Source organism: Nannospalax galili, unplaced genomic scaffold (assembly GCF_000622305.1).
Source record: "Nannospalax galili isolate Female #2095 unplaced genomic scaffold, S.galili_v1.0 scaffold1448, whole genome shotgun sequence".
NCBI classification, from domain to species: domain Eukaryota; kingdom Metazoa; phylum Chordata; class Mammalia; order Rodentia; family Spalacidae; genus Nannospalax; species Nannospalax galili.
Window position 1 is genome coordinate 863,309 of NW_008358646.1, and position 18,088 is coordinate 881,396.

The 18,088-nt window shown below is 48.2% G+C and overlaps 1 protein-coding gene across 1 annotated transcript in view; it reads right to left on the bottom strand.

Moving 5' to 3' along the window:
* Positions 1 to 331: 331 nt before the first annotated feature.
* Myo15a (myosin XVA) overlaps positions 332 to 18,088 on the bottom strand; it is a 57,436-nt gene continuing 39,679 nt past the window's right edge. The window contains 10 exon segments of the mRNA XM_008821967.2: positions 332 to 829; positions 4,623 to 4,763; positions 6,648 to 6,781; positions 7,146 to 7,279; positions 11,923 to 12,056; positions 12,669 to 12,829; positions 14,720 to 14,816; positions 15,637 to 15,714; positions 15,934 to 16,028; positions 17,121 to 17,251. Of these exon segments, the coding sequence (XP_008820189.1) occupies positions 728 to 829; positions 4,623 to 4,763; positions 6,648 to 6,781; positions 7,146 to 7,279; positions 11,923 to 12,056; positions 12,669 to 12,829; positions 14,720 to 14,816; positions 15,637 to 15,714; positions 15,934 to 16,028; positions 17,121 to 17,251 (1,207 nt within the window). The 3' untranslated portion in view covers positions 332 to 727.

Consider the following 18,088-nt stretch of genomic DNA (forward strand, 5'->3'; position numbering starts at 1 on the left):
CCTTTGGAAGAGCAGTAAGTGCTCTTAACCATCTAAGCCATCTCTCCAGTCCCATCTCTTTTACCCCATTCTTGAACCTTGTGTGAGTCACTCAGCTGTTGGAGGCTACAGTTGAGGCTACCCAAGGATTGTCGGGTGAACTCGACAGGGGCCTTACTCCTTAGGGAGGGGTAAGGGCAGATATATCTGCATGAAATACTGCTCATCACAATAGTTGGGCATGTCTGTGCCTCTAACATCCTCCTCAGGCTTGCTTTCTAGCGACCAAGCAACTCCACAGAAGCATGGCTGCCAAGCATACCTTTTATTTGCATAGAAATTACTAGGGGTCACAGGTCCAGGTTGAGGCCCAGCACAAGGTAGGAGCATCTGATGAGGGCAATGGAGGGCTGGGTGTGAAGCTGGAGCACAAGCTTCTGAGTGTCTGGCCTGGAGGAGACCAAAGGCAGAGCCCAGGGCATCGAGACTACTGATGTCAGGCTTGCCTTCTTCCTCACTGTACCTTGGGGCCAGCCTTTGAAAATTACTTCTGCTAGCTAATCCTTAGCTGCATGCTGTGAGTCTATCCAAGTTCCAGATAGGTTCTCTTGGGTTCATGGGGTTTTTTTCCTCCTGTCTCCTTTGGTCTCCTTCAAGGTTCTGGCCCCTCCTAGGGCTCACTGGTCTAGAGAGGCCCAGCAACTACCCTCGGGCCACAGAAGTCTTCTGTCAGGAGGGCAGGGCCATGTCAGAGCAGGGTGATCTCACTGGGGGGCAATGTAAGCCGTTCTTCCCGAGCACTGAGCATGGTCTCCACATGCATGGCCACCACACGACACAGCTCCAGACCCTGTAAGAAACACATTACGTCCAAGCCTCTTAACTCTCATCCCAGGGCAGAACCTGCAGAATGGTGATATATTTGGGAAGAGTAAAGGCCACAACCCATATGGAGACCTTTGTCCCTACCTCCCTCTGGAAGATCTAGTGGGTAATAGGCCAGAAAGGACAGCAAGGCCCAGGCAGGCAACTGAATACATCGGATGCCAGCTTGCTGCCTGTGTGCTGTGCAATACAGGGTCACTTACTATACTTCTCTGAGCCTCAGCGGTCTTATCTGTAGAGTCTCAGTTTACCAGACCCTGCCTGGCAGAGTTGTGGAGGACTTAGATTGGATTTTATTACATGTAAATCCTTTACATTTTAAAAATAATCTGTGGGGACCAGAACATGGTTCACATATGATGTTTGCCTAACATGTATGAGGCCCTGGTGCCATCCTAGCACTATCCCCCCCCACACACAAATTATTCCAATAAATGGTAAGATGTGTTGCCATTGTTACCTTTAGTACCCTGCCACCTGGAAGAGATGGCTGAAGGAAGGCCTCAGAGAATTGTGGAACATCATCATCTGTGTGATTCTCAGACTAAAGCTGAATCTGAATCTCAGGGAGGCTTTCTGAGTGACACAGATGCCAGACAAAGCAGTGGTAACAGTACTTCCTGGTCATGGATTGTGCCAGGCCTGTCCCAAGAGCTCTGTGAGAAATTCCTGCAGTGACCCAAAGAGCACTGTCCCATCCCCAGGTGAGGAAACAGAGGCCCAGGGTGTGATATGTTCACCTTAGACCTCACAGTGGTGGGGTTTGAAACTCGAGAGGCCACACTCTGAACTGCCCTTTGCTGAGGTGAGCGGTGACCACTGCCCTGTGGCTATCCCAGCTAAGATCGGGGCTCCTCTTGTTATGGTGTGGATAGGAAGTGTCTCCCCAAAAGCTCATGGATTGGAGGCTTGGTCTCAGCAGGTGGATCCTGTCATTGAGAGGAGGTCCAATCCTGGGGATTCTAGTCTTATCAGTGGGAAAATCCATTGCTGGATTCATTTGACATTATTGGGAAATAGGAGGTTAGACCTGGTTGGGAAGTAGACCTCTATAAGCATGCTTTTGAAGGGTATCTTGTTTCTGGGCTCTCTGGTCTGGTGCTTTGTCTCTCCTCCCCTGCCACTATGAGATCAGCTGCATTCCTCTGCTGTGTCCTTCTGCCATGATGTTTCTTTCTTATTACAGGCCTAAAAGCAATGGAGTCAGCTAACCAGGGACTAAAATCTCTAAAACCTGAGTCAAAACCAACCTTTCTGGGGCTAGAGAGATGGCTCAGAGGTAAGAACACCAGCTGCTCTTGCAGAGGACCCTGGTTCAATTCCTAGCACCCACATGGCAGCTAACAACCATCTGTAACTCCAGTCACAGGGGAATCCAACACCATATTCTAAACTCCGTGGGTATTGCATGACACAGGTGCACTTACACACATGCAGGCAATACACTCATACACATTAAAAAAAAACCCAACAACCTTTCCTCCCTTAAGTTATTTGCCAAGTGGTAGAAAGCAGACCAACACAGCTCCCTTCCAGCCAATCTTTTGCATACTCACAGGCTGCTGTGTTCATGCCCAGCTTAACAGGCATGGAGACTGAGGCTCAAAGGTAAGGAGGGATGCCTTAAGAGCCCCTTGCACAACCTGTCAGAGGCTGCAATGCTATACACTCAGAAATCATTTCCTTCTGTGGACCCTCCCCAATTGCCTCCTGTATAGATCAGGTCTCCTGTGTGCCCTCCCAGCATGGATCATGGTGCATAGATAGATTCTTCCAAATCTGAGGCTTGGGGCTCTGAGGGCCAAGATAGCAAAGGTCTCAGTCACATCTATCAGAGCCTGCTCTTCAGAGATACTCAGTGACTATGTGTTGAAGGAGTGAGTGAATGATGCATCTCTCTACATATACAGGGCAGGGACAGCTGCTTTCATACAGGAGGGGGCTGCAAGGAACTGGAGAAGCCAGAAAGGTTTTCATCCATCCATCCACGCACCTACCTCCCACTCATTGATCCATCTTCCCCTGACACTCATCAACCTACCCATCCATACATTAATCCATCCATCTGTCAATCCAACAAATACACATTGAACATATACTATGTGCCAGGCACTGTGCTGTGGGCACGGTGCAAATAAGATGGATACAGTCTTCCTGGAGCTGATGTTCTGGGTGAGGAGGCAGTCAACATGAAGATACCTAAACTATGTAAACAATGCTGAGAGTCACAGAGGCAGCAGAATTGGTAAGTCATTAGGGAAAAGGGTCAAGGAAAGAAAGAAGGGCTTTTGTGATGAAAGCCAAATAAAGGGAGGAAACCTTGTGAGGAATATGGGAAGAAGGAACATTTTAGGTAGAACAGTGAGTGCAAAGGACATGGGGCATGGAGGGGAGGATGAGCTCAGCACAGGGGGGCTGTAAGATTGGAGTGATTGAGCAGGGAGAGGGAGAGAGGGGAGGCTACAAAGGTTGATAGAGAGCAGCCTGGGATAGAAGGATGGCAAGGACAGTGGGAAAAGCCTGGTAGTCTTCCAAGGAGCTGTGGAGGGAGCCAACCAGGTCAGGCTACAGCAGGAAATGGAAGTATGTGGCTGTCACAAGGGATATGGTTTTGAAAGCCTTGGGGTCAGACAGTGTGCTGGGAAAGGAGTCAAAGATGGGGCACGGAGCAGGTAAAGGAGGGAGGGTAAGAGAATACAGGGGGGTAGGCACAGCACTCAAGGCTGCCAGAGGAGGATGGGCAGCAGGAACAAAGTGGAATGTGGTGGGACGAGGGCCAAGGAGTTGGTTCTCGGTCACTTTATTCTGGTTCTTCCCTCAGCAGCAGAGCTGATGTAGTGGAAGCTTCCTCTCTTCCTAACGACTCAGCTTTCCAAGGCAGACCCTGGGCCCAGTCTCACAGGGGAGGTGGCAGGCTAGAAAGGGCAAACAGTTTGCCCCTCTCTGACTCGGTCCCATCTTGGGAGATGAAAACTCTGCTCTGTCCTGCCCCTGGGGACCGTGATATTTGGCCAGGAGGTAGAGATCCTTCATATCTTTAAGGAGCAGCCACAGTAGAGAAGTCACATGGCAGATGGGTCTCAGGTTCTCTGAGTGTCCCAAGGAAGTTTATTTACCCTGATTCTAATCCCAGGCCCCACAGTCTAGTTCCCAAGTCTTAGCTTAGTTCAGGTAAGCCTTGTTAGACCTTCTGTATCAAACATCCTGTACCTTCTATTGTTCTCTTGTGCCCTCAGAAGAGTCTCAGAGTCTCAACTTTTTTTTTTTCTAGACAGAGTCTCTAGCCCAGACTGGCTCCAAATTCATTTCATAGCTGAAGATGACTTGAACTTGAGATCCTCTTGCTTACCTTCTGAGAGTGCTGGGATTACAGATCCCATATTTGGTTTTGTGTGAGACCAGGAATCAAACCCAGGGCCTTATGTATGCTAGGCAAGGGACCAACTGAGCTATATCCCCCAGCCCCCAGATCCTCATTTTATCACTGAGAGTACTCTAAGACCTCCCTCTCCTTGGTGGTATCTTCCCAGTACCCCACCAAATGCCTCACTGTTCTGAAAACAACCTGGATCCTTCTCTACTGCTAGGTATGCTGCTAAATTGCTTTCCTGGAAGGCCTTCAGGGTAGCTCACAGCTCTGTTCCCTACATTGGGTTGGATACCCCCTGGGGCATAGCCCAGACCAGAGAAGAGTCCAATGTGTAGAATGAGGGAACTAGAGCCTGGGTGACAGGCCTGTCTGGTGGGACCAGGCTCACCTGCTCCAGCTGAAGCTGCATGGTACGCTGGGTTGCCATATCCCCCAGTGCGATCTCCACATAGGGGTAACTGGAATTGGCTGTGGGCCGCTGAGTCCGTGTGGACTGGATCTCCTTCAGGGAAGTTTTCATCATTAGCTCCTGGGGTTGGAGAGAGAGGAGTCAGACAGGCATGAGGGTAGGGACAGTCTCCACCAGCCAACCCTTCCCCTACAAGTCATGTCAAAAACAGGAGGCCCATTCCCCAGACACTAGCTTTGTCAAGTGGAGCAAATAATCTGACCACTCTGGATCTGTTTCCTTACTTGGGAAACGGATTCAATAAATACTGATGCTGAGTGTTTAGGATATGGGGGTAGTGGGTACCCTGACTTTTACTTCTGGGAACACCTACACCCTTTTATCAAGGAGCTTCATTTCCAGGTCCCTATGTAGAGAAAGGTAGCATGATGGAGATGCAGAGTGAGGAGTCATGGCAGCTCCTCACCTCAGGAGAGAAGGTGTACCCAAAGAGCATGTTCTGTGCTATCTCCCAGGGTCCCCAGATGGACTGATCAGTCACTGTATGCTGGTGCTTCTCATGGTGGTAACACACCTGTATTATCTCTGCCCCTTCCCTGCCCTACTTCCTTCTTTCAGTGTCTCCTAGACTCACTTTCAAGCAAACCTCTCGTCCCCAAGCCCTATCTCAGGTTCTGTTTCTAGAAGGAGGAACTAAGAAAAGGGGTGGCAAGTTCTGCTTATAGGGAGCTATATAAAGCTCTAGGCCACAGTACCTTGAATCTTATTGTATTTTGTTTTTTGTTTTTTTGGTCTTTTTGAAACAGGGTCTCCCTGTAGCTACAGATGGCCTGGAACTCACTCTGTAGACCTTGATCTCACAGAGGTTCATCTGCCTCCGCCTCCTGAGTTTTGGGACTAAAGGTGTGTGCCACCACACCCTGCTGACTATATTTGGAGTTAGGACCTCCAATAAAGAGGTGATTAAGGAGCCAGGGATACATCTCAGGGATAGAGTGCTTGCCTAGTATAGGGACCCAGCGTTCCATCTTCAGTATCATAAAATAGAGAAGTAAAAGACAGATGTGGTGGCACATGCCTGTAATTCTAGCACTTACAAAGCTGAGCCAGGAGAATTGTTGGAGGCCAGCCTGGGTTACATATTGATACTCTGCCTCAAAACAACAAGAAAGAAGAAAAGGAAGGGAAGAAAGAAAGGAAAGAAAGAAAAGGAAAAAGAGTGAGAAAGAAAGGCAGAAAAGAAAGGTGAATCAGTTAAAATGAAGCCACTAGGGTGGGCTTAGTTGCAGCATGAGTGATGTCCTTATAAGAAGAGCAAAGTTGAGCCAGGTGTGGTGATCCACATCTTTAATCCTGGCACTTGAGAGGCAGATGCAGGCAGATTTCTGTGAGTTCCAGGCTGGTATAGCTGGGACTATAGAGAAACCCTGTCTTAAAGAAACAAAATGAAAAATAAAAAGAAAGAAAAGGAAGGAAGGAAGGAAGGAAGGAAGGAAGGAAGGAAGGAAGGAAGGAAGGAAGGAAGGAAGGAAAAGAAAACAGAGGAAAGTTGGGTACACAGACTCCAGGGATGTGCCTATACAGAAAGGCTATGAGGCCATGTGAGGATGAGGTCATGGTCTACAAACCAAGGAGAGGCTAAAGCTACCAAGCTGCTGAAGTCTTGCATTGCATAAGCTGCCCAGACTGTGAGGTTTGGCTCTGGCAGCCTGAGCAGCCTAACACAATACATTAGAATGTGTTTTCCTACCTGTCCCTCCACATAGCCTGGGAGCTGGGGGTCAGACTTCTATTATTATACCCATTTTCCAAATGAGGAATGCAAAGCTTTAACAGAGAAGGAACTGACTGGAGACCATGTGGGAGGTAAATGTGAGGCTGGCAATCTTGGTCCCCAAGAGCAAGTGGAGGACCAGAGGACAGAAGGAATGGGACACGTGGGCCACCAGGGACAGAAGGAACAGGGGACAGGTGGGCAGGGCTGGGCAGAGGCCACTCACTCACATGGGTCTTGGTGCTGAGGAAGTTGAGGCCATTATGGTTGACAGCGAGGATGCTGGGGGCTGGCACTGTGGTGATGCTGCAGCTCTGGATGAAGAAGAAGGAGGAGCCAAACATGGGAAAGGCACTGAGGAGGCCTACAGTGGGGAGAAGTTGTTAGCAGGATCATCCATGCATAAATGGATAGCCACGGCCCTGAGCTGCCAGGCTTCCTGCAAGCCCTACCTTCTGATTTTGTCTCCTATCTCTCTGTACCCCTCCTGGCTTCTTCAGCACCCCAACTCCTAGTTCCTTCAGTTCTAACTCTCTGCCCAAGGTCACTTTCCACCCAGATGATGCCTTTGGAAAAGTGGTAAAAAGTCTTTTTTCTAGCCAGGTAGGCAGCTTGGCTGCCACCAAAAATGCTTTTGTGCAAAGAAAATGATTTCTCTATTCCCCCTCCTCCTGGCTGCCCTCAACATAGCTCCCTTTGATGTCTCCAGCCCTCTTCCCAGCTCTCACCCAGGAACTGAGCACGGGCCTGGTGGGGGCTGAGTGCCTGTGTCTGCTGCCGGTGCTGGCTGACCAGGTTGAGCCAGGTGTCGCTGGCTGTGGTGTGGTAGAGCTGGGCTGGGATGTATTCTTGGACTTCCCTCCTGTGTGCAGAGTACAGGGCTTGTGAGCACCCACAGCTTGATCCTCACTATGTATCACCTATGACACCAAGCAGACATCACTGCCACACTGCTCTAGGAGGCCAAATGTAGGGAAGAGAAATATGGAGTCCCTATTTGTAGTTGAGGGAGCTGAGACTCTGCTCTGAGAGGTTCATCAAGAGGTCCAAGAACACACAGTGACTAAATGAAGGGGTCATATGAAAAAGGTGTGAATCCAGATTAGATTTCTTAGTTCCTGCCCCCAAGGAGAAGGTCAAGACAAAGGTGAGGAGACATCCAGGTGCACAAAGAAGGAACCTTGGGGCTGAGTCCCCAGGGCCATCAACTACCACCCCCCCACTTCCATTTCAGCTCTCTGCTCTGACTGCATACAGGCTGGCTTAGCGCAGGCCTTTTTGCCTCTTGAGCCATGTATAAAATAGCAGCAGCAGTCTCAGCCCAGCCCACTCCAGCTGCCCTGGGCTGCAGATGGGGAAAGGGCTGGAAGAAGTAGGGGAGCCCCTTCCCCTCCCAGAGTAACAACTGGGTAACACCAGTCCTTCTCTGCCCTGCTGGGGTAAGCTGGGCATTTTTGAACAAGTTTCTTAGGTTTGGATCCTGGTACCCTCCCCCCCAACTACTAGCCCTATAACTTCTCTGGGCCTCAGTTTTTGCATCTGTGAAAGGGGAAAATGAGTGGCTGAGGAAATAACATGCTAATACATATGTGGAATACCTTTTAAAAGGAAGGTACAGTAGTACAAGCACCTGTAGTGTAGTGTAGTCCCAGCACTTGGGAGACTATACTGAAGCTAGGAGTTCCACATGGGAAACAAAGAAACTATCTAAAGCGGGTGGGGGATGCTGGAGAGATGGCTTAGTGGTTTAAAGCACTGGCTGTTCATCCAGAGGACCCAGGTTCAGTTCCCAGCACCCACATGGTGGTTAACAACCTGTAACTCCAGTTCCAGAGGATCCCAACTTTGCATAGCATGGGTGCACTTACATACATGCAGACAAAACACTCAAACATATGATTTTTTTTTTTTGAGACAGGGTCTCCCTGTAGCCCCAGTTGGCCTGGAACTCACTATGTAGACCAGATTGGCCTTGAACTCAAGAGATCCATCTGCCTCTGCCTCCTGAGTGCTGGGATTAAAGGTGTGTGCCACCATGCCTGGCTCATAATTTTTTTTAAAAAAGATAAAAATTCAATTGTATTCAGGAGTGGGATGATACTATTGTGTGTATGTATGTATATGTACATATACGTATACATATTGTGTATGTGTGTGTGTATGCCTGGTTGCATGCACATGGGTATGGAGGTCAGCCATAAATGTTGGGTGTCTTTCTCAATTGCTTTTCCAATTATTTTTTTTTGTTCAGTGAGACTCTCACTGAACCTGGAGCTCACTGATTGCCTGGGCTGGCTGACCAGCAAGCTCCAGAGATCCTCCTGTCTCCACCTCCCCAGTGCGGGAATTTCAGGCTCATGCCACCATGCCCAGTTTTTTATGTGGGAGCTGGGGCTCAAACTCAGGTCCTCATGCTTGTGCTTTTATATATTATGGACTGAGCCATCTCACTCGTCCCTAGGATTATACTTTTAAGGGTTTCCTACTCTTTTTAAAATTTTTTAAAATTATTTTTATTTTATGTTTATGAGTGTATTGCTTGCATGTGTGTAAGTGTACCTGTGTTGTGCAATGCCTGTGGAGGTCAGAGGAGGGTACTGAATGCCCTGGAACTGGAGTTAGGACAGTTGTTAGCTGCAATGTAGGTGCTGGAAATTGAACCTGGGGCCCCTGCAAGAGCAGTCAGAGCTCTTAACCGCTGAGCCAACCCTCTCCCATAAGGGTTTCCTACTCTTGTTTACAATTATTCCATAAAAACTGCCCTGTGGTGTGGGTGTGGTGGCTCAGACCTGTAAAAGTTAGCACTTGGAAGGTGAAGGTAGGATCAGGAGTTCAAGTTCAAGGTCATCTTTGGGCTAATAGTGAGTTTGAGACCAGCCTGAGCTACATGTTGAAAAAAAAAAAAAGCCAGGCATGGTGGCACATGCCTTTAATCCCAGCACTTGGGAGGCAGAGGCAGGCAGATATCTGTGAGTTCAAGGCCAGTCTGCTCTAGATAGTGAGTTCCAGGACAGCTGGGGCTACAGGGAGACCCTGTCTTAAAAAGACAAAAAAAAAAAGAAAAGGAAAGAAAGAAAAAGAAAGAAAGAATAAAGAAAGAAAGAAAGAAAGAAAGAAAGAAAGAAAGAAAGAAAAGAGAAAGAAAGAAAAGCACGTTGAGCATTTGGCCCTTAGAAAATTAGAGGTAGTAGATAAACTCGGCAAAGATAGAACCTTACTGTTGTTCACACAAGGCTTCTCAAAGTGTGATCCAGGGGCTCTGAGGCCATAGCCATTTTCATAATGAAGCCAACATTTCAGTTGACTTTTCCCTTCCTCTCCTCTCACAAGTAAACTAAGAAGCTTCCCGCAGGTTGCAGGACAGATGAGATGGCAGCAGACTGAGGGCAGGTGAAGGGGCCTGGGAAGGGAGAAGGCTTTGCATACTTCAGACGATGGTCTTCTCACTCAGCACTGTGGTTCGTGTTGATCAAATGCTACTTGGATTAACATGCAGCTTTATTCTTTTCTTAAATAAACTGATGAGCCATGTATTTCTTTTTTTTTTCTTTTTTGTTTGTTTTTTGAGACAGGGTCTCCCTGTAGCCCCAGCTGACCTGGAACTTACCATGTAGACCAGGCTGGCCTCGATCTCACAGAGATCTGCCTGCCTCTGTCTCCTAAGTGCTGGGATTAAGGTATGCACGACTATGCTTGGCTTTTTATTTATTTTTTTAATTTCAAATTTAAAAAAGTATATTTTTATTTATTATTATTTTATGTGTATGAGTGTATTGCCTGCCTGTATGCGAGTGCACCTGTTGTGCAATGTCGCGGTGGAACTGGAGTTAAGGATGGTTCACAGCCGCCATGTGGGTGCTGGGAATCGAACCCAGGTCCCCTGCAAGAGCAGTTAGTGCTCTTAACCACTGAGTCATCTCTCCAGCCCCTTATTTTAAAATTTCTTTAAAAATTTTATTTATTTTTTAATTTTATGTGTATGTGTGTATTGCCTGCACGTAGGCGAGTGCACCCATGCTGTGCAATGCCCATGGAGGTCAGAAGAGGCTGTCAGATCCCCTGGGACTGGAGTTACAGACAGTTGTTAGCTGCCATGTGGGTGCTGGGATTCAAACCCAGATCTTCTGCAAGAACAATCAGTGTTCTTAACCACTGAGCCATCTCTCCAGCTACCTACTTTAAAATTAAAAAAAAATTATTTAAAAAAATTTATCTATAGGGGTTGGGCACACCTTTAATCCCATGACTCGGGAGGCAGAGGCAGGTAAATTTCCATGAGTTCAAGTCCAACCTGGTCTACACAGTGAGTTCCAGGTCATCTGGGGCTGCAGAGAGACCCTGTCTCAAAAAGACAAAAAAAATTATGAGTGTTTTTCCTGCATGTATGTAAATTTACCATGTGTGTGCATTGCCCTTGGAGGCCAGAAGAAGGTGTCAGATCCCCTGGAACTGGAGCTATAAACTGTTGTTAGCTGCCATGTGGGTGCTGGAAACAGAACCCAGGTCCTCTGGAAGAACAGCAGATGCTCTTAACTGCTGACCTATCATCTCTTCAGGCTTTTTGCTTTGTTTTTTGAGATGGGGTCCTCACTTTCTTGTCCAGGCTGCCTGGCCTTGAATTCCTGGGCTTAAGTGATGCTCCTGCTTCAGCCTCCTGAGTAGTGGGAAGTATAGGCGGGCCCATCATGTTCAGCTTTATTTGGAGGGGGTTTATTTATTTTTATGCATATATGTGATTTGCCTGCGTGTGTGCAATGCCCATAGAGGCCAGAAGAGGGTGTCAGATTCCCCTAAAACTGGAGTTACACATGGTTAACTGCTGAGTGGGTCCTGGGAATCAAACCTGGGTCCTCTGCAAAAGCAGTTAGCGCTCTTAAATGCTAAGCCATCTCTCCAGCTTCCCATGCTTAGCTTAAATTTATGATAAAATTTTTTTTTGGTTGGGCTTGGTGGCACACACCTTTAATCCCAGCACTCGGGAGGCAGAGGCAGGCGGATCTCTGTGAGTTCAAGGCCAGCCTGGTCTACATAGTGAGTTCCAGGACAGCTGGGGCTACAGGGAGACCCTGTCTCAAAAAAAAAAAAATCAAAACAAAAAAAATTTGGAGGGCGGTGGTAGGGTCTCACTATGTAGCCTGGCTGGCCTGGTACTCACAACAATTCTCAGACTACAGGGGTGAGCTACCACACCTGACTCAATGAATGTTTATGTAGCTAAATCTGCATAGTCATATGTGTGTGTGTGTGTGTGTGTGTGTGTATTTCCTAGCCTAAGGGTAGTATGTCTTGAAAGCTTTCTTTAATCATTAGATTTGTTCTGAGCTATTAAACAACATGTGGGAGAGAATGGGGGTCCCAGCTCCTATGGTGGGCTGGAGGACCTCAGCTCCTTTCAGTCTAATTGGTACAGAGGGAAGCCTGGGGTCCAGGATGGATAGCTGTCAAAAAAGAGGAAGTGGGTGGCCTGCTCTGCTTCTTGGCTGAGACAAATGGACAGTTGCTCACACACTGGGCAGGTAGAAGTGGTCCTTGGCGCGGTGCTGTAGTGAAGCCAGCTTGGACACTTGCTGCAGCTGTTGCTCACTGGGCTGGCTGGCTGGCACACTGCTGAAGAGGCCCTTCAGGTAGTTAGGCAGAACCTGCAGGGAGTAGTTGTATGAGGATAGATGCACATTCAGATAGGTATGTACTCAGGCATTCACTGTCAGGCAGTTGTATTAGCTCCAATCCTACCCACTTCTAGGACGATATGGCTCATCACTTTCAGGGTTTTGGAGGAATGATGATAGATGCATATGGGAGTGAAGTTCTGAGGGATGAAGACTGTGAGGGAGTTTCCATGGTGACATGGGAAAAGTATGGGTTAAGCAAAGCAGAACATAAACAATACGGTGTGCACAGGTGTTCATCAAATTATTTCTCAAAATTGAGACCCAGGGCAGGGAGTGTGTCAAATCAGACTTTAGGACTGTGTCTCAAGGTTCTGATCCTATAGCTGTGGGGCAGAGCTAGACAGTCTGCATCATGTTTTTGCTGGTCCTTGAGTAGCACACTATCAGGCTACATAATGCTAGGTTTCAACAGCGACACCATGTGGCCCCGGAAGCTAAGTGGTGGAATTTTGTACATGGGATTGCTGAAGCTTTGTCACTAGTGACACAAAAATCTGGCTGTGGCACATGTGGTGAGTGACCTGACAGGCCCCCAGCACCCTACAAGGCTCAGAACAACAAAGGGGCCTCATTGCTGACCTGATTGTAGTGCATGGTCACATACAGTTCATTCTCAAACTTGAGCGGTTGATCCCAGAGCACCCGCCGGAACCAGAGCATGTAGCCACCATCCACCTGCTCCATTTCTGAGGCCACATCCAGGATGTAGGCCCAGCGGCTGAGAGGACACACATGCTGGCCTGCAGGGAGGGAGAGGTAGGCCTGGTAGGTACACTTGAGGGCACTTGTAAGTGCACAAGCAGCATGTAACTCCAACCTGCCAGCCAAGTTAGGTGTCACCTCTAGCTAGTCACTGCTCTGGGATGCATCTTTCTCATTAAGGGAGCATACTTATGAAACCGAGTGCTTGTACATCACTGGTGATCACAAACAGGATGAACTCCAAAGAAACAAGTAGCATTCCATTTCTCCCAAGGAAGGGGCCTCAGGGGTGCTTGGGAGTGCCTTGTGGGGGTCTGGAAAGGGCCTTTGGTTTTGTTCCTCCTTCCAGAGGAGACTGTGGTCACAGAGAAGCACAGAAGGTCTCAGTCATGAGCCTTCCTGTAGACTTCCTTCAGGAGAGTCCCCTTGCTGGGCACTTGTCGTGGGCAGGGTGGAAGACGTGAGAGGCACAGACCTGTCTCTCTTGTACAGTTGTTTCTGTTACCCATCCCACATCTTCAGTAAAATTGTACTACAGAGGACTGCTCAGCCTAGAATCCTGAAGCCAGGCTTCCTGGGTTCAGATTTCCACTGTGTAACCTTGAACAATTCACTTAGCTTCTGTGGTGTCTGATGACATCCCCTCCAGAGATGTCAACAACCCTAATGCCTAGAACCTGTGACTATGTCAATTTTATGGCAAAAGGGACTTTACAGATGAGGTTAAGGGTCTTGGATAGGTCTAGTAGAAGCACTAAAGATCCTAAGAAGGAAGCCAGAGGCTCAGGGCAGAGATTCGAAGGCAGAACACAGGTTGGGACAGTAGAGAAAAACATTGGAAGATTCTATACTGCTGGCTTCAGAAATAAGGACGGGGCAACAAGCCAAGAAGTGGGGGTGATTTATAGAGGCTGGAAAGGGGAGGAAATGATCCATAGCTTAAAGCTTCCAGAAGAAAGAAGCCTTGACCACATTCTTATTTTAGTAGTTCTGACTCTCAGAACTATAAGATAATCCATTTGTGCTATTGTAAGCTGCTGGGTCATTTATTATACTGGCCACAGAAAAATAAAGCAGCCTCTCTGGGCCTTAATTTCCCTAACTACAAATAGCAAAGAGAACAGTTTATAGAGTTGTGAGGCTTAAAAAACTTTCTAGCAGTAAAGTCTGGGGTGTGGAGGCATAGCTCAGTAGTAGAAGGCTTTTCTAGGAGGCACAAGACCCTGGGTTTGACCCCCAGCACACACACAAAACAAGAAAAAAGGAGTTTATAGCATTAAATGCTTTGACTCATGCCTGGGACATAGTAGATGCTCAGTACATGTCCACTGCTAGGGCCATTCTGTAACCACTATCCCTATCCCCTAGGCTTGTGGCAGGCAGGGCTTAGGAACTCATGAGGTGTCTGTGGCTACCAATTGGCGCCTAAAGTGGGGATGCAGCAAATGGAAGAGGCTTTGGGTTGTGTGAGGCTCCTTGAGTATCCTAAGCGCCTGTGGGAGAAGGGTCCACTGAGAGCTTACGAGAGGTTCCTGCTCTGAGGGCAGAAGAGCTGGAACAAATGTTCCCACTTGAGGTTTCAGGAATCTGGATTTATTGACAAAAACTTTCCCAGAATGTAAGGCTCCTCTGACTGAGAAGGATTTGAGGGGCCATGAGGGGCCCAGGCATGATTCAGAGGTTCTGCCCTCCATGAACTCCAGTATGGAAGGAGAGACAGATGTGTGCAGAGCATAACAGAATGGGACAGATGAAAGGCTTGGTGGGGGACATACTCAGAATACATGGCAGTCCTTCATCACAGAAGTCAAGGGCTTCCTGGAGAAAGTGGCCTTTGACCTGGCCTTCAGGATGGGGTAGAAGCCCCCATGGCCAAAGGAGCTGGGTTATGAAAGAGCCCAGAATGCTCAGTCTTTCTGGTGACTCACCTTGGTTGGTGACAACAAAAATGACATACTCATTGAAGGCCTCAGGGCGTGTCAGGGCCATCTCAGTGCAAATGTCTTCTACCACATCCAGGGCCACCTGGACAGGGCAGAGAGGTAAGGCTGGGCCTGTCCCCACAGGCCTCAGGATCTGAGTGCAGATTTCATTAGATGCTCACATAGAGGCACAAGACTCCGTGGTTCCAAGAATCAGTCTCAGGCTGACAGTTTTTGGAGTCTGAGACAGGCTCCCATTCTGCCTTCATTTTTTTCTTTTCTTTTCTTTTCTTTCTTTTTTTTTTTTTGGTCTTTTTGAGACAGGGTCTCCCTGTAGTCCCAGTTGTCCTGGAACTCACAGAGATCCTGCTTCTGCCACTGGGACTACAGGTGTGTGCCCAGCCTGCCTTCATTTCTTACTCTTTCTGTGACCTTGGAATGTATGACCCTTAGCTTCTTGGAGGTTCAGTTTGTTATTACTCCATTGGTATCCATAACGGACCCATTGCAGGAGCTCCTGGAGACACCAAACTCCCAGGATGCCCAAGTCCATTATTTAAAATTATGTAGTATCTGTGTGTGACCCATACACATCCTTCTCAGACTTTCAGTCATCTCTGATGACTGATAATACTAAATGCAATGAAATTCTGTGTGGACCGTTGTCTTACAGTATTGTCTAGGAAATGTAAAATAAATCTGTACTGTTCAGATGTGACTTTTTTCAATCTGCAGTTAGTTGAATCTGTAGATGCTTCAGCAGTTCACCCACAGATGTGGAGGATTAACTTTAAGTCCTATTTCATGAGGCTATGGGAGAGCCTGTGAGGAACTCTGGACCCTTCGGGCAAACTCCACCCCACCCAGAGCCTGGACATCCCTACCTTCCTACCACTGGCTTGTCTGAAATACTCCTTACTTACAGTGCATGTTTTGATCTTCAGATGCCGTTCAAGACCTCCAGGAAGAAGAAAGAGCTGCCTCTTGGAACTGCGGCCTGCCTGGGGGAGGTAATCAGGAAAAGGATGAAAGCCTGGGCCTGTCCCCTGTCATGGGAGTCCCCATGCCCAGAGGCATGTCCATGCAGGGACCCTTATGCACTGGGACTTGACAGGAGCTATTTTCACACACCATGCAGTGTATGCGCACCTAGTAGGGGGTTCTGGGAAGAGCTTGTATCTCCTACTTATCTTGACCCCCTAGCCCCACTGCAGGCTCACCAACATGGCCCGAAGCTCCATGTTGCTGGGGAGCTCCAGTCGGCCCCCAAAATGCAATGTCTTCTGTAGATTTTGCTCACAGGCCTTGGCAATCCCTGCAGGAAGTTGAGGCCTTGATCAAGGTTGGTAGTAGGAGGAAAGGGTTCCTCTTGCCCCAACCATGAGCTGGAGTGTAATGGCAGGATTCAAATCTATATCTCATGGAGTTGTAACCTTGTCTTGCCCTTGGCTATCTATGAGCCTGGACACATCCATGCCCCTGAGCTGTTGACTATGAAGCTCGTTCCCAACAGGCTTTATGGTTGGCATGATGGTACCCTGGTCCTGTCAACTGGGACCCACACCAACTGCCCTGCCTCATTGGGCATCCCACCATCAGTGAGTGCTCTATATATCTAAGCTAAGCAGTGCCACTGCCTGCTCCAGGGATGGAGTCAAGCATTCCAGGGCACATTCTGCTCCCACCTGGGAGCCCTTCCCTAGGTAGCCAGGTCAGTTAATAATTAAAGGAAGATTCGGGAGGGAGGCCACTATGTCCTCTATAGCTGCCATCACAATTTACCTGAGGGATCCTGGCCCCTCTGTTTTTTTTTTTGTTTTTCTTGAAAGAGGGTCCCAGTATGTATCCAAGGCTAGCCCGGAACTCCTGATATTCCTGCCTCAGTCTCCTGGGTGCTGAGATTACAGATGTGCACCACTGTGCCTAGCTTCTTTCTTAGGATTACTTTGGAAATAAGGCTGAAAAGCAGCCCCATACTTCAAGGGGCAAAGCTGAGACCTTGCCACCAGCTTCAGGCCACTGAAGGCCCTGGCTGAAGAGAGGTATGGCCATACTCTGGTATTCTGGTTCTTGCCCACCTTCCTTACCTCTCTCACATGCCATGCACTCACTCCACTTCTGGGCCTTGACCCCTGCCGAGTCCACCTGGAAATCCCCTGTGTGCACTCACTATCCAGGGTGGTTCCTGCTATAGGAAGCCTTCCCTGGCTACTGCCACAATAAGAGGAGAAGATCCAGTGCACCAACCCCCTTGGGAACTCCATGAATGTTTGCAAAGTCATATATTGCTTAACATTGCCTAGGCACCTACCAAAGGCAGACCCTCTGAGTCTTCCGTCCCATGAATGTATGCCCTGTCCCCACATGAAAGACATACTTCCCTGAGTTACCACTCACAGCTCCTTACCCTGGAAAGGCAGGCCTGGGGTCCAGCTCACATGTTGGAAGAAGCGAATGAGGTGTGGATAGAAGACCTCAGAGCAGCTGTGGTAGGCAGCCACAATGTACAGTAGCCTCCATCCTCGCTGGCAGCTGTCCCTGCAAACACATACGGGCTCACATCACAGGTGGCTGCATGCCAGACTTAGAGATGGAGGCTAGAGTTCAGACATAGGTGTAACTGACCTGGATCCTGAGCCACTGTGTTTGGTTCAAGAATGAGCATATTAGGGGTGGAGAGATGGCTCAGTGGTTAGGAGCACTGGCTGTTCTTAGAGAGGATGTGGGCTCAGTTCCCAGGACCCACATAGTGGCTAACTCCAATTCCAATGGAATCAATGCCCTCTTATGGCCTCTGGGGGCACTGCATGCATGTGGTGCACTTACATATATACAGGCAAACACACATAAAAGGAAATACATTAATTAAAAATATTTATTTTCATGTGTATGAGTGTTCTTCCTACATGTATGTAAGTATACCATGTGTGCTGTGCCAACAAAGACCAGAAATGGGCATCAGATGTCTTAGAACTGGAGTTTTGGGCAGTTATTAGCAGGTACATGGGTGCTAGGAACCTGGGTTCTTTGAAAGCGCAGCAAAGGCTCTTAACTGCTGAGCCATCTCTCTAGCCCTCTTTTAATTTTTTTTTATTGTGTATGCATGAGGTATGTACGTGGATACACATGTGCCATAGAACACATGTGAAAGTCACAGGACAACTTTGTGGACTCAGTTCTCTCCTTCCATCTTTATATGGGTTTCAGGGATTGAATTCATATTGTCAGACTTGTGCAACAAGCACTTTACTCCCAGAACCATCTTGCTAGCCCCATAAAAACCATGAGTTCGGACTCCCAGCACCCATGTAAAAGTCAGACATGACAGTGTGCACCAGCAACCCCAGCCCAGGGCCCTAACCCAGTATTCTGGGT